We start from the raw sequence: 13,453 nt of genomic DNA, 5'->3' as shown, positions 1-13,453 counted from the left end.
CAGGGAATGATCCAATTGTTGCAACATTTCTTAAGCTGAATAACTGTGCTAAAGTCTTCCCCACCTGCATGCGTGTGTCTATAATATATTTGGTGAGTGCAGAGCTTCTGTAATTTTTATTTAAGCAATGCAGCTACTTACCACATGCACCCCAGCTATAGGAGTGGTGGACACAATGGATCAATGCCTTTTGTTAATTTGATTCATTTGTTTAATTAATCTTTAACACAACTTGGGGCCGGTGGTTTACTAGGTGTTTTCTAGCTTATATGCTTGATGGAGTTCTCTTCCCTGTAATTGCCTGTTTGCTGGTGAGTCTCGAACCAGGGAGCATACTGTATGTTTATCATTAATGTGATAGCAATTGCCATGATTACAACCCTGAGTGATATAGTAGAGCTGACCAGATGGGGGAGACTTTGGCACAGTTGGTCAGCTTAACACAAATGTTGCAAAATTGAAACTAACATTCCCTGCCTATAAAGTTTGCTCATCAGAAGAAGCTGCTTTGATTTCGATAACTTTGGAAGGTTGTAAAGTAATTTAAAACCAGGTAAAGAACATACTACGACAAATTCAACCTTAGAAACTGTATTATGCATTGTGTCATAAATTACACAGGTGAGCTGGTAATGCTTGCTTAATTATGTATGTGTAACAAATAAGATAATATAAAATGCATGGTGGCAACATATTTTAACATGCAAAGAAACAAGAGATACTACTTAAAACATTGCAAAAATGTCTACAGATGGCAAACATAATATAATACAGATACAATAAATTTTCATCTTGAGTCTGAGAAACTGATAATGAAAAATACAAATTAAGATAGATTCAATATTATAAAAAAAAAAAAGCCCAATATTAAGCTAGGTAAACACCTATACAACCATCAGGCAATTGTTTTGATTCATAACACACCTGAAGATTAGGTTTTATGTGCAGTTTAATTTTTATTAGATTCCATGGTACAATATTGGACAAAAAGTGATGTGTGAAAACACTTTCCATTGTTCTGTCAGATGCTTCTGTCCATACTCCTCAAGCCGCAGTGCTGCCTTTGTTGTCTTTTCAGAAGACAGATAAGCGTCCTGGATCGCAAGTTAGATTGCAAAGGTGTGTACGCATGAATCGGCACTTTGTACAGGATTTCTGAACATACAGTGTGTAATCAAAAGTAAAATTGCATTGTAAGTACGTATGATTGTACAAGTGTGTGTACCTAGCTTTAGATTACACTTACCATAGTCTCTCAGAATTTCTTAATCATTTGTCATTAATCTACGCAGCCATAGATAACTTTGCTCTTATTTATACAGTAAGTCTTCATGACTAATATTTAGGTAATGTACTAAAGGATACTAAAGGATTACATTATAAAAATTAAACCTTAATGCTCCCTGCTCTGGTGAGAAAAGGGGCCGAGCCTCCATCCACGCACTTCCAGTGATGTCCCTGCCAGGTTTCCAGGGTGGGCTTACATGGCCCTTATTATTGCCTGCCAGTGCCAACTGAGGAAGAGGAGCATGCAGGCAATCAAATGAAGAAGGTAAGTTGCAGAGGGCTGGGAATGGGTTGGCCTTTGAACTGATACAGTATATAAGGATGGAAAGACAGGAGGCTGGAGTGACAGGTAGCAGGAGGCTGGAGAGACATGGGGCAGGAGGCTGGAGAGACATGGGGCAGGAGGCTGGAGAGACATGGGGGTAGAAGGCGGGAGTAATAGAGCAGGAGGCAGGAAATACAGGATACTAGAGTGACAGGAGATAAAAGGCTTGAGTGACAGGAAGCTGGAAAGACAGGGCTGGAGTGACATGGTGCAGGAGACTGGAGTGACTGGGAAGGAGGCTTAGAAGGCAGGAGGCTTCAGAGACATGGGACAGGAGGCTTGAGAGACATGTGGCAGGGGGCTGGAGAGACATGGAGCAGGAGAAACATGGGGAAGGAGGATGGAGATACATGGACCAGGTGGCTGGAGCAATGGAGCTGGAGTGAATGGGCAGGAGACTAGAGTAATGGGTCAGGAGGCTGATGTGATGAGGCTAGAAGGGACATGGGGCAGGAGGCTGGTGGGGACATTTACTAAAGAGTTTTATCACCAAAACGAGTGATAAATTTCACTGTGTATGATAAATGGTGCTCCAGCCAAACAGCTCCCAACTGTCATTTTTCTAACAGTGGACAGTTGGGAGCTGATTTATCATACACAGTGAAATTTATCATACACAGTGAAATTTATTACTCCATTTATCATACACGGTGAAATTTATTACTCGTTTTGGTGATAAAACTCGTTAGTAAATGAGGCCCTATTTGTCATATGGTATTTGCTCTGTGTGTTTAAGGTACTAGTTAACAGAATATACTTTGTAGGCACCATTTTGATAATATAAACCTATAATTACTATTGCACACAACCTCGAGGCAAAGGAGCACCTGTGAGCATGTACAGCTCTTTGGGAAGTAGAGGCTGCTTAAGGTGAAGAGTTTACCCTAAGTTCTATAGGTTTATTAAATAACTAATGCCATATATTTACCTGCCCCTCCATTCCCTCCATGATATAAAATGTTTTTGGATATGAATGATCTATAAAACCAAAAAGTTTTATATAAATGAAGCATATGAACTCTACTTAATTAATAACAAATGACAAGCACCCACCCTCCTCTGTTATAAGCTTAGTTGCCTCGCGAGTTGCTTGGAACTTGCAACTATTAAGAGTGATAAAACATTGAGGATGGATATGTGAGTGGGTGGAGAAAGAGGCTGCACAGTCCTAAAAGGCAAGATAATTGGCTCAGCTTGTAATGCACATTTAATATTGTCTGCGTAGCTCTTTCTGTCCAGGAGTAGCATTTGCTCTTTTAATGGAGAAAGCTGGCAGCTGTTGTGATCTGGCAGATAAAAAAAAGTCTCTGTGGAATTAACTGTACTACACAGTAATTTCATGCTGCATGAGTTGGAAACCACAGAGGTGGAAGCCATAATTTTAGAGCCAAAGAGGAAAAAAAAACAGCATTGAGGTAACCATAAATGATGTTCAGCAAGTTTTTCTATAAATCTACGTATCACTCACTTAAGGAAGAAATTGAGAAATTAACTCTTATCACATAATTATAAAACAAGGTCACATTATACTTTTATTGTATTCTATACAGTACAGTAATTATAAATGATATACACTCTCTTTGTCTGTTATAGGCAACATGTGCTATCTGTATGTCATGAACTAGAGCAGTGCTAATTCTGTATACAGCACTGATGACTTGTTCACTATACTTCAAACTAGAATTTATGTTGTGTTATACTATACATAACACAAACAATACTATTATATTGGAAATAGCAACTGAGCTGTACTTTACATACAGTTAATAAAAATAATTCAGTTGCTTAAACATAATAAAGAAAATTTGTAAAACATATATCTTTCGTCATTTGTAAATCATCCCCATGGTTGATTTACAAATGTTCTGTGTATCATATTGTTTAAGGTGATATAATTTCATTTCATTTTCCATAATGTGAAAGCAAAGTTTTGTGAATTTGCTATAAATAATTGATACCCATCTCATTATTGTGGAGCTGTATAAAATGTTACATTTCACTTGCTGGTGTTACACTTATCAACTGCAGGACAACAGCTGCAAACAGCTGAGCTTATTGCCTTACACTATGAGACTTGTCTCCTTTCATACTGTACATTAGATTACATCAATGTTAGCAGTTACACTTGATTGTAACATTCATAAAACTGGGATTAGGTTACATAAGGGACAGCAACCACGCTCAGAACTCATGCAATTGATACAAAAGCATGTAATGTTAGATATATTAGCATGTAGAATAGATCTCAAATAAAATAAGAATTTTTGTATATGAAATTTGGATATAGGCACCGTATCATTTTGGTATTACATCAGTGATTCAATTAATGAAGTTATACAATCCTGTATAACTATTCTAAATAGTGTTCAAGAGGGTTTTCTTCTAATAAGCAGAGTGGTCAGGGAATTTAAATGTGTTTTGGTAAGAAACACACATAGCAGTAACCCAGCATGTCCTTTTGTATCACATGTTTCACGTGTTTTAAAGTGTTCTACATTTGTTAAATGTATCACAGAAAGCAGCTTAAACATGCAGTAGACAAAGCACCTTAGTTAAGTCATATGCTGGCTCTGTGAAATTAGGGTTACTCGTATGGGCCTTCTTAACCACCACTACCATCACCAACACATCTCTCTCATTCAAATTACAACCAATTAAAAAAAGGTCGACCTATTGCTTATCAACCTTTTTGGTGTCAAACTAATAACCCACACCCAACCAGAAAGTGCCAACTGTTAAGGGACAGTGGTCTAAGGACCTGATTCAGACCTGCTCGCTAGCAAGTGTCCGCTCGTTGCTGACGATGTTCGCTAATGTGCGCATGCATGTAGTTCGCAGTGCACGTGCGCAAACTAATACGATCGATCGGATTTTGCAAAGACAGCCCAGTGGAATGAGTGACAGGAGAGGCCGCTTATGGGTGGTAACAGGGGCAGGGCAGTAGTAACGGGGGAGTGGAGTTGCGGACGCAGGCGTGCCAGAGTGTTTTCACGCCATTTCTGGGGCGTGCATAATTAACAGGCAGCGTCATAGTCATAGGCAAACGCAGGGGGGTTTCCGTCTGCCTGGAAACCCCCCTCCCCAGCCCACACCATGACCACAACAGAAATAGTAATGTAATAGAATTTTACTAGCGCTACATGTTCTTCTCAGTATCACAAATGAAATAATTAGCACCACTTGTGGATCTTTTAACATGTATCAGCCAGTAATAAATAACCTGTGCACCAACTAGGAGATATGGAAAACATGCACTGTTAGGGATGCACTGCTATAGAGCCCAATATGTATAGATATGTCCAGGGCAGTGCTAGGTTCTTCTGCTACTCCTCCAGGCTCCCATACTTGCTCCAATACTCTGGAATGGTGCCCACATCTAAAATAAAAACATTCAGCTCAGGCAGGATGGCCCTACTGACGCATCTAATGGCTTACTGTGATCCTGTATATGCTGGAATTATGACACACAATATACTTTGTATGACGCATATTAAAGCTGGATAAGTGCTAATTCTGCCCTCTTCATGGACTGGCCACACTCGCTCTAAAATCAAGCATTTGGAAACCCCCCTCTAGAAATCCTGTGTTTGCCACTGATAGTACACATCACCTGGTTGAATAATACACTGAAGTGCTCGCAGTGCTTGCGGTAGGGTATCTATTATCTTCTAGAATGTGCTAGTTAAATGTTAAGTAGAATCTGATTGGTTGCTATGGGCAACATATCCACTTCTAAAAACTCTCACTTTAGTAATTATACCCCCTAGTCTCTTACTGGGTAAACTTCTTCTCCTCTACAAATTTCATCTTGTTCTATAAACCATGCACCTTGTCAAAAATCCTTATAATAATTCAAGGCTAAAGTGAGGGAATTCCATGCAAAGATGTATATATGTTGATGCAGCTAGTTTTGCAGAAAAGTACAGAAATAAAAATTATTTTTGTAAAGTAATATAACTGGAATGCCCAAACATGGCAGGCTTTTATTCTCCTACTATAGTTCTAGGGAGCAGTGGCACATCTATAATGGGTGCAGGGTCTGCGGTGCACATGGACCCTGCATCCAGGGGGGCCCATATCATACACCCTGCAACCATTTTTTCAATACTTACCTCTCCGGAGTCCCGCGTCGGCAGTAGCAGTGCTGTACAAATCACCAGCGGCCATTTTACTGCTCGTGCAGTAGGGAAATCACAGGGAAAATGGCTGCTGGGCCATTTCTCTGGTGATCTGCACATGCATGGTGGACTCTGGCACAACGCTAGAGTCTACTAGTGCCCAGCGTCTACTGCTGCATTCAGTGCACTGCTAGCCGCCAGGTAGAGAGGAGGGGGCCCCGGACTGAGACTGCACACAGGCCTCTTCCTCTCTTAATACGCCCCTGCTAGGGGGGCTCATTTTCTGCCTCTATGTTGCTCTTGGGTGGAGAAGTGCATCACCAGATGCATAACAGGCAATGTGAAAAACAGTCCAATATTATCATAATTAATTGGAGCCACAATTAAGGCAATGCCACACAAACATAATTTAGAATGTTTATTTTAGTTAAAGAAATGTAAGAACAGTTGACCCAAGAGCATTATCAAGTATGTAGACAAAATAATGTAACACACATGCAAACTGGTTACGTAATAAAATATTACATTGTACTCACATTTTCTCCATGTGAACCAGTATGACCAATTTCTCCTTTCTCCCCCTTATCACCCTGAAATTAAAACACATGGAAAAGCAAGAAAATAAATGAAAACAAACTAATTAAGAATTTCTTCAGGTTATAGGTGTTACAATAGACAAAATAAAAAAGTGTATTTTAGGATAGGTTCAACGTCATTGAAATACTGTAGACTTTCTTCCTAATTCATGGAATATGTATTTGCTACTACAATTTTAAATTCAGAAAGTTTATGATGCCTCTATTGTAAGGTGGATCAAACAGATTAGGTTTTTTCATCCAACATGTGGATTATACTATTACTAGTAGTTTGGGACACTTCTTACTGTGGGTCTGTGTCTGTTTGCAATACACTTTTGTTCTCACCTCTACCCTCTATTACCTGCCCCTGTTCTCTGTCACCTACTCCATCCCTGTTATACGTACCATCCCTCATCTGTCACATCTCACCGGCAGTAGTAGCCATTAGAGGACAGTTGTCATGTCAGAGAAATCACAGAGAGTCTCTCTCTCTCTCTCTCTCTCTCTCTCTCTCTCTCTCTCTCTGTGTTTCGTTGTTGACTTGCAGGCATGTGCAACACTGGCAGGAGAAATAGTGTCCAGGTAGACATTTGCAAGCGATCATTTTCAGGTCAGTCTTTACAAAGGCTTACTCATGCTGGCCGGATTGTGAAGCCAGGAAACTGCGTGCCTGGACACAGCCCCTGGCTTTGCCACGCCCAGAAAACAGGGCTGACAAACCCCATTTCCGGGAACACCGACTATCCCCGCCCCTGCACTGCCCCTGAAATGCCTCTGTCTGTCAATCAGGCAGAGGCATATAAGGGGCTACGTGCGATAATGCAGGACCTGTTCTGCACATTCACAGAACAGGTCCTGCGCACTTGCAGATGCCAAAAGTTATGATGTCAACATTGTTGATATGTCAACAGGCAACATCCTCAGAATGCAATTCACATTGTCAACATCGGAAATGTCGACATGCGAAATCCAGACATTCTTTGCATGTTAACAATAGGGTTAGGCTGCGGAATGGCAGGGTTAGGTTTAGGTACTAGGGGGAGGGTTAGAGGTAGGGATTTGGGTTAGGGGAAGAATTATTACCAGAACGTCACTGGTCACATGTCTCCACATGAACTACTCATCACATGACATGCAGGACCCAGAAGCTACCACTGAGGACGCTGCTGCCATTGGAACCAGGTAAGACACTGGGATGGTTTGTCAACATGCTATCATGCCGATATTTCAGCAGTGTCGACATGCTGCATGTTGAAATATTGCCCATGTCTACATTCTCATGTCATCATTATGACTGTTGACAAGATGAATGTTGACCTAGTATACGACACCCACACAAATGAAGAGTACTGGTAACTAAAAGGTGTAGTATACTACCCATAGTGTACCATTTTTACATAATACTGAGTTGTAGTGACTGGAGTACTGAGTATACATATCCATAGATTGTTTTATTCATTATAATGAAGATAACATCATGACACAGTAGCCAATGGCTATTAATCATTTGTCCCCATATAATGTTTTATTCTAGGAGTTAAAGTGTCACTGCAAGGTCCAATATTTTAGCAGCCACTACATCCCTTATACACAAAATGATGCCTCTACTGTCTCAGTTTTAGATACGGTCATGCAATTTTATGATGGCACAGTCATCTGAATTATGAAACAGTATAAGATAGATAAGAATGGAAATTAACAGCACAATAAATTCTAACTTTGAGAAAGGAGAAAACTCAATAAAAAAGAGAAATTCTGACAAACTTATGAAGCAATGTGCAGCTGGTGTCCCTACAATTATACAACCTTTGGCCCAGGCCTATATGACTTATCCACAAATCTAGGCCACCAAATTGGCACCACACAAAGAACGCTAAGAGTCTGATAATGTGTTACCCATCCATCTTACAGGGCATCATGCTGCTATGAAGAAAGTATATATTCCCATTTAGCAACATTCAGTTTATTTTATCTTTGTTCACATCAGCTTCTGGCTGAAAACTGTGAACTGTGCTAATATTAAATACAACAGTTTTGCAACAAGTTTAATTTCCTGTAGAGTCTTTACAGATTTCATAACAGGCATATGATATAGCTATCTCTACCATGCTGTCCTACTTGTTCTCACACATAGGGTTCATATTGAAAATATAAAAATATATCATGTTATACTGTATTTTATATATTTGTATTAAATTATTAACTGAATAATAATAGGTTCAAAAAATTACTTCAAATCGCCATGTTCTTATGTTCAGTATGAATTTAGGAAGGCATAACAATTTTCAATTTATGTATTACACAATATGTAAATGTGATTTAATTTTCAACTACTTCTTTACTGCTATCAAAAAAAATATAGTTAACAACCCGAACTTAATATCTTACATATATTATGTAAGTGAAATAGAGACAAGAAGTCCCATTAGGTAATTTACCTTCACAGTTAATTAGAATCTAATATATTATAATGTTCTTTTACCGTAATAGGTGTTTTTTGTGTTTAAGGGATCATTAGAGCTGTTCTCTTCATTACACTAATTTCCAAACATAGTAAAATCAGAACAAGATCCACAACAAAAGTAATAACAAATTAAACAAAACATATAAAATATTTTACTGTAAAACGTTGTCCTAATTTGCAGGATTGAATATAGTGTATAGACATTAGTGGTCGACAACCATATTCGTGGCTTTCAAGATTTCAACAGCAGACAAGATTGATGTATGATTTGAAATCTACAGCTCAGTCACCTAAAATCTGTTTTTTTTAATTGCGTTAGGGAGAGTAAATGACCAATTTTATAGGTTACCAATCTTTGTCATAATCCTTATTTTTAAAATGTGTTTGACTCGGATGAGGGCACATTTTGGTATCGGGCCTCACCACCTGCATAGCTCTGTGTACTCAATTTTGAAGTGAACGAAGATAGAACAATATGTCACAGTATTTATGTTGTTTGGTATGTATAAACGTTGTGTATGGCTGTATGTATTATGTGCAGCAGTGCACGTGACTGTACTATGATAGCATAGAATGGAGCAGAGATGTGACTAAGTAATCAAGTTTAGGTCTATTTTACTCTGGACATACTCTTGGGTAAAATGGCCATGTGCATTTCCGTGGAGCATCTATCCAAAAACATAATTAAGGAGAAATAATAAAGATACTTGTGTGTTTCAATAGGCATTATTATTTTTATTATTATTATTGTCATCAGAACAAGTACTACCTGAGAATGCGTCACATGCGGGTTTCAAAGGGTTAATCAAAACATAGCTGCCTGGCATAATCAAAAATTATAGGAAGATTTAATTTAAAAGCTGACATTCAGAAAGTGGTCAGTTAGCCCCTGACTAATCCCACTTTGAAATAATAACCTACAGACATTTATTTAATGTTACTATACAACAAACAATTCCCTGCATAAATGTACCATTTAAAACACCAAGCCTAACATGTGAATTCTTAAAGAACACACAGACACAGAGAACCGTTAAGAAATTAATCGCTGTACCTGCCAGCTGCCATACAGCTGCCATTAGCTGTGCCACCAAGGGGAAGCAATCGGGAAGCCGACTGCCTATATACCGGCAGCCGGCTTGCCGACTGTCTTATCCCGGCAAGGGTGAAATGCCGGGCGTCTACATGTAGACGCCCGCATTTCCTCGATGCCGGGAGACCAGCGCCCGGCATCACGATCGGCTGCGGGGGGGGAGGGTTAGGTTTAGGGCTCCCAGGGGGGACTTAGGGTTAGGCACCCCCCTCGGGAGGGTTAGGCTAGGGGGAGGGAGGGTTAGTTTTAGGCACCCCCGGGGGGGACTGAGGGTTAGGCACCCCCCCGGGGGACAGGTTTAGGCAGCGGGGAAGGGGATGGTTAGGATTAGGCACTTAGAGGGGGGATTAGGGTTAGGCACTTGGGGGGGAAGTTAGGGTTAGGCACCCCTAAGGAGGGTTAGGGTTAGGGGGGGTTAGGTTAGTGGATACTTACCTCTCCACGATCGGGATTTCCAGCGCTGTCGGGCTTCCGCTGCATCGCACTCTGCTCCTGTCGAGCTGCCGCTGACGGGAATCGAACCGCCGGCCATGCAGCCGGCGGTATATCATACCCGTTCCCCACCAAGTGCTCAGTGGTGGATTGTTGCTAGATCCAGTTGAAGAAAGGACCTCTGATGTCACAACCACATGGCCGCTATGGCAGAGCCAGTCAGCTACCAGTGGTACTATCCACATGGGCATAGAGGGGGAATATAAATCAGCATGGCAAGTTGACCCCCATTCTGAACCTTGCCCCTCCCCATTTTGTTGTGGGTCACGTGGTTGTGACGTCAGACATCTTGTACAGCACTACATTCTAGACTTAACCCTCAGTGGTGAGCAATAGACCAGCAGCCGGGCCGGGTTATGGGAGTGACCGGGGCACCAAGGACATGGAGAGACAACACATTTTTACTTTGATCTCCTATCTGGCCAATTAATTTATATTGTGTCATAACAGGCATCTCTGAATAAATAAACAAGGTAAGGTGACAGAGAGCAGGCCCATAGCCTCTTGCATGCTTTCTGATGTGTCTTCATACACCTATCCTGGCTTGACGTACTGTAGATGCTTCAATATGGGTAGTGATTGCTGTGCCTACATACTTTTTACTAAATTTTGAGTCTTAGTCACATCCAAATGCACTTATAGTATACTAGGTGGGATGCGGTTAACATCCTGACAACCGGGATGCCGTCTGCCGGAACCCTGGCATCAGAATCCCAATCGCCGAGACAACACCAGCGCCGAAATCCCGACATGACTCGGGATGCCGACACTGGAATCCTGGCAGACGGCATCCCGATCATAAGAACCCCGGAGAAAGGTAAGTATCAGCCACAGGGGAGGGCGAGTTAGGTTTAGGCAGCCTTAGAGTTAGGCTGCAGGAGGGGGAGGTTAGGGTTAGGCTCCTTGCAGGGGGTTTAGGGTTAAACACTAAGGGAGTAGGGTTAGGCACTAAGGGGGGAGGGTTAGGTTTAGGCACTTACCAGAAGGGTTAGGGTGCAGGGTAGGGAGGGTTAGTATAAGGGTGCAGGAAAGGAGGGTTAGGGGGTAAATAGGACAGGGGAACATTACTTACCGTTCCCCTGTCGGGATTTGAACCATCGGGGTGCCGCTTTCAGTGTACTGACAGCCGGCATCTCGTCCATCGGTATTAGATACCGATTGCTACTAGGTATTTAGGATTAGTACAGTGGTTCCCAAACTGTGCGCCGTAGCACCCTGGGGTGCCTCGGGACACTTGCAGGGGTGCCTCAGGTTGGTGTTTCAGCACCAAATCAAATTATTTATGGTCAATGTCATGTAAATATGTGGACAAATAGAGGTGCAAACCTGTCTACCACTACATAACTGACCCTAAGGATGACAGGTAAGCACAATTTACTTCACTTTAATACTTTACTAAAAAAAATGTTCTGAATTTCTCAATAACAAACTTTTGGCTTAGGGGTGCCGTGACAACAATGCTGATACTCTAGGGGGGCACCGTGATTTGGGAAAAAAAGTTTGGGAACCACTTGATTAGTGTATTGTTGCAAAGTAATTGGTATAACGTCACAGATTAAGCATAACGATTCATGGCACGAGGAATGACCATATATATTCCGCCAATACATCCACAGACTATTGATGCACCCTGGCAGCAGTAGTAGTAGTAGTGACAATCCTGAAAGGTGTGACAATAAGTGAAAAGTTTAAACATCACATATATAAATTCCCTCCAACGACCACCTGTGAAACACACTTTAATCAAATAAGTCTTTCACTTATATCTTAAAATATTTTACGGTATATCCTAATTTATGTTTAAATAAATCATGATGCGAGGCATTGTGTTTCTTACAGTACGTTTGGCACATTTGTGTGTTGAAACTTGGCCAAATTGCAAGTAGAAATGCATTGATCCACCTAATGGTAACTGGAAGACTCAAGATGTATCACATTTAGGGGTCTTTTCATCATTACATATTTATCATTAGTGATAATTCTGTTTTGAACTCGCTGCGAGTTTTTAAAGTAATGTTCGGAGGTATCCATCACACTTCCAAAAAAAGTCAGCTTTTTGGAATTGTGATACTTTTCACTGCTATCTATGGCCTCTACGCTCCCAGCCCGCAGCCTCTGTCTGTCTCCACACTCCTAGCCCGCACCCCATGCTCCATGTCTCCCCTCTCCACGTCCCACGCTCCGTGTCTCCCCTCTTCCAGACATCCCCTCGCCTCTATGTATAAACACTTCCCCACCTGGAGCCTGTCCCCCATCGTCTCGCCCTCCCCACCCTGGCAGCCACTGCTGCTGCTCCCTCCTGCCGGTGTCTGTCCCAACGGCCACCCCCCTTCTCCGAGACTGCCACAGCGGCTCTGTAAGTAACCCACAGCAACCAATGTCTGTTCCAGCAGCTCCCTCCCCCCCACGGCTGGCACAGCCGCTCTGTCTATCTCTCTCCTGTTGCTGTGTGTCCCAGCTGCCCCCCCACAGCTGCTACAGCGGTCAGGGGAGAACTTGAAGCAGCAGAATCAACAGGAGCTGGAGCCCAGAGCTGCCGGAGGTAAGGAAGGACTAGGAAACACAACTGGAGGGATCTGAAAAAATCCCTCTGCTGCTGTGGCTAGCATGTAGCTCTTCACAGGTTGCCATGTAAACAGCAGCATGTGAAGGTTATCTGGGGCTGAACTCCATCTCAGAGTGGCGTTCAGTAACACCATCAAGTTCCAAAAAAAAATGCTTTTTCGGAACTTGATGAATGGCCCTGAAACTTACTTTTTGGAAAACTATGTGAAAATGTTAATTTTGACATGCTTTTGTAAAAAATAACTGATGATGAATAGGCCCATTAAAGTTCTTTTTGCAGAGTGTAAAAAGAAGGGATGATTTAACATTTGGGCAGATAGGATTGCAGCCCCAGGCCTCTGCGTAAAAATAGGCCCATATCAGACCAGGGGGAAAATGTATCACACATTCTACAGAAGTGGACAAATGGAGAAGTTGTCCTCAGCAACCAGTTTCTAGCTAGCATTTATCAAATACATTCTACAATAGTATGATATGTAGAAGCTGATTTCTATAGGCAACTTGTCCACTTATTCACTCTTTTGATACCTG

At 41.6% G+C, this 13,453-nt stretch overlaps 1 protein-coding gene across 6 annotated transcripts in view; it reads right to left on the bottom strand.

Moving 5' to 3' along the window:
* COL19A1 (collagen type XIX alpha 1 chain) overlaps positions 1 to 13,453 on the bottom strand; it is a 762,134-nt gene that overhangs the window by 433,186 nt on the left and 315,495 nt on the right. For all 6 annotated transcript variants that reach the window (XR_015878306.1, XM_088471134.1, XM_088471139.1 and 3 more), the window contains exon 13: positions 6,267 to 6,320. Coding sequence is in view for 5 of the 6 variants with exons in the window: in XM_088471134.1 (XP_088327260.1) it covers positions 6,267 to 6,320 (54 nt within the window). In the remaining variant the exon portion in view is untranslated. The remainder of the gene's footprint in view (positions 1 to 6,266; positions 6,321 to 13,453) is intronic.

This window comes from Taudactylus pleione, unplaced genomic scaffold, assembly GCF_031769625.1.
Source record: "Taudactylus pleione unplaced genomic scaffold, aTauple2 ptg000015l, whole genome shotgun sequence".
Lineage (NCBI taxonomy): Eukaryota > Metazoa > Chordata > Amphibia > Anura > Myobatrachidae > Taudactylus > Taudactylus pleione.
Note: the sequence above shows the minus strand (reverse complement) of the source record. Positions and strands in the feature narration are given on the sequence as shown.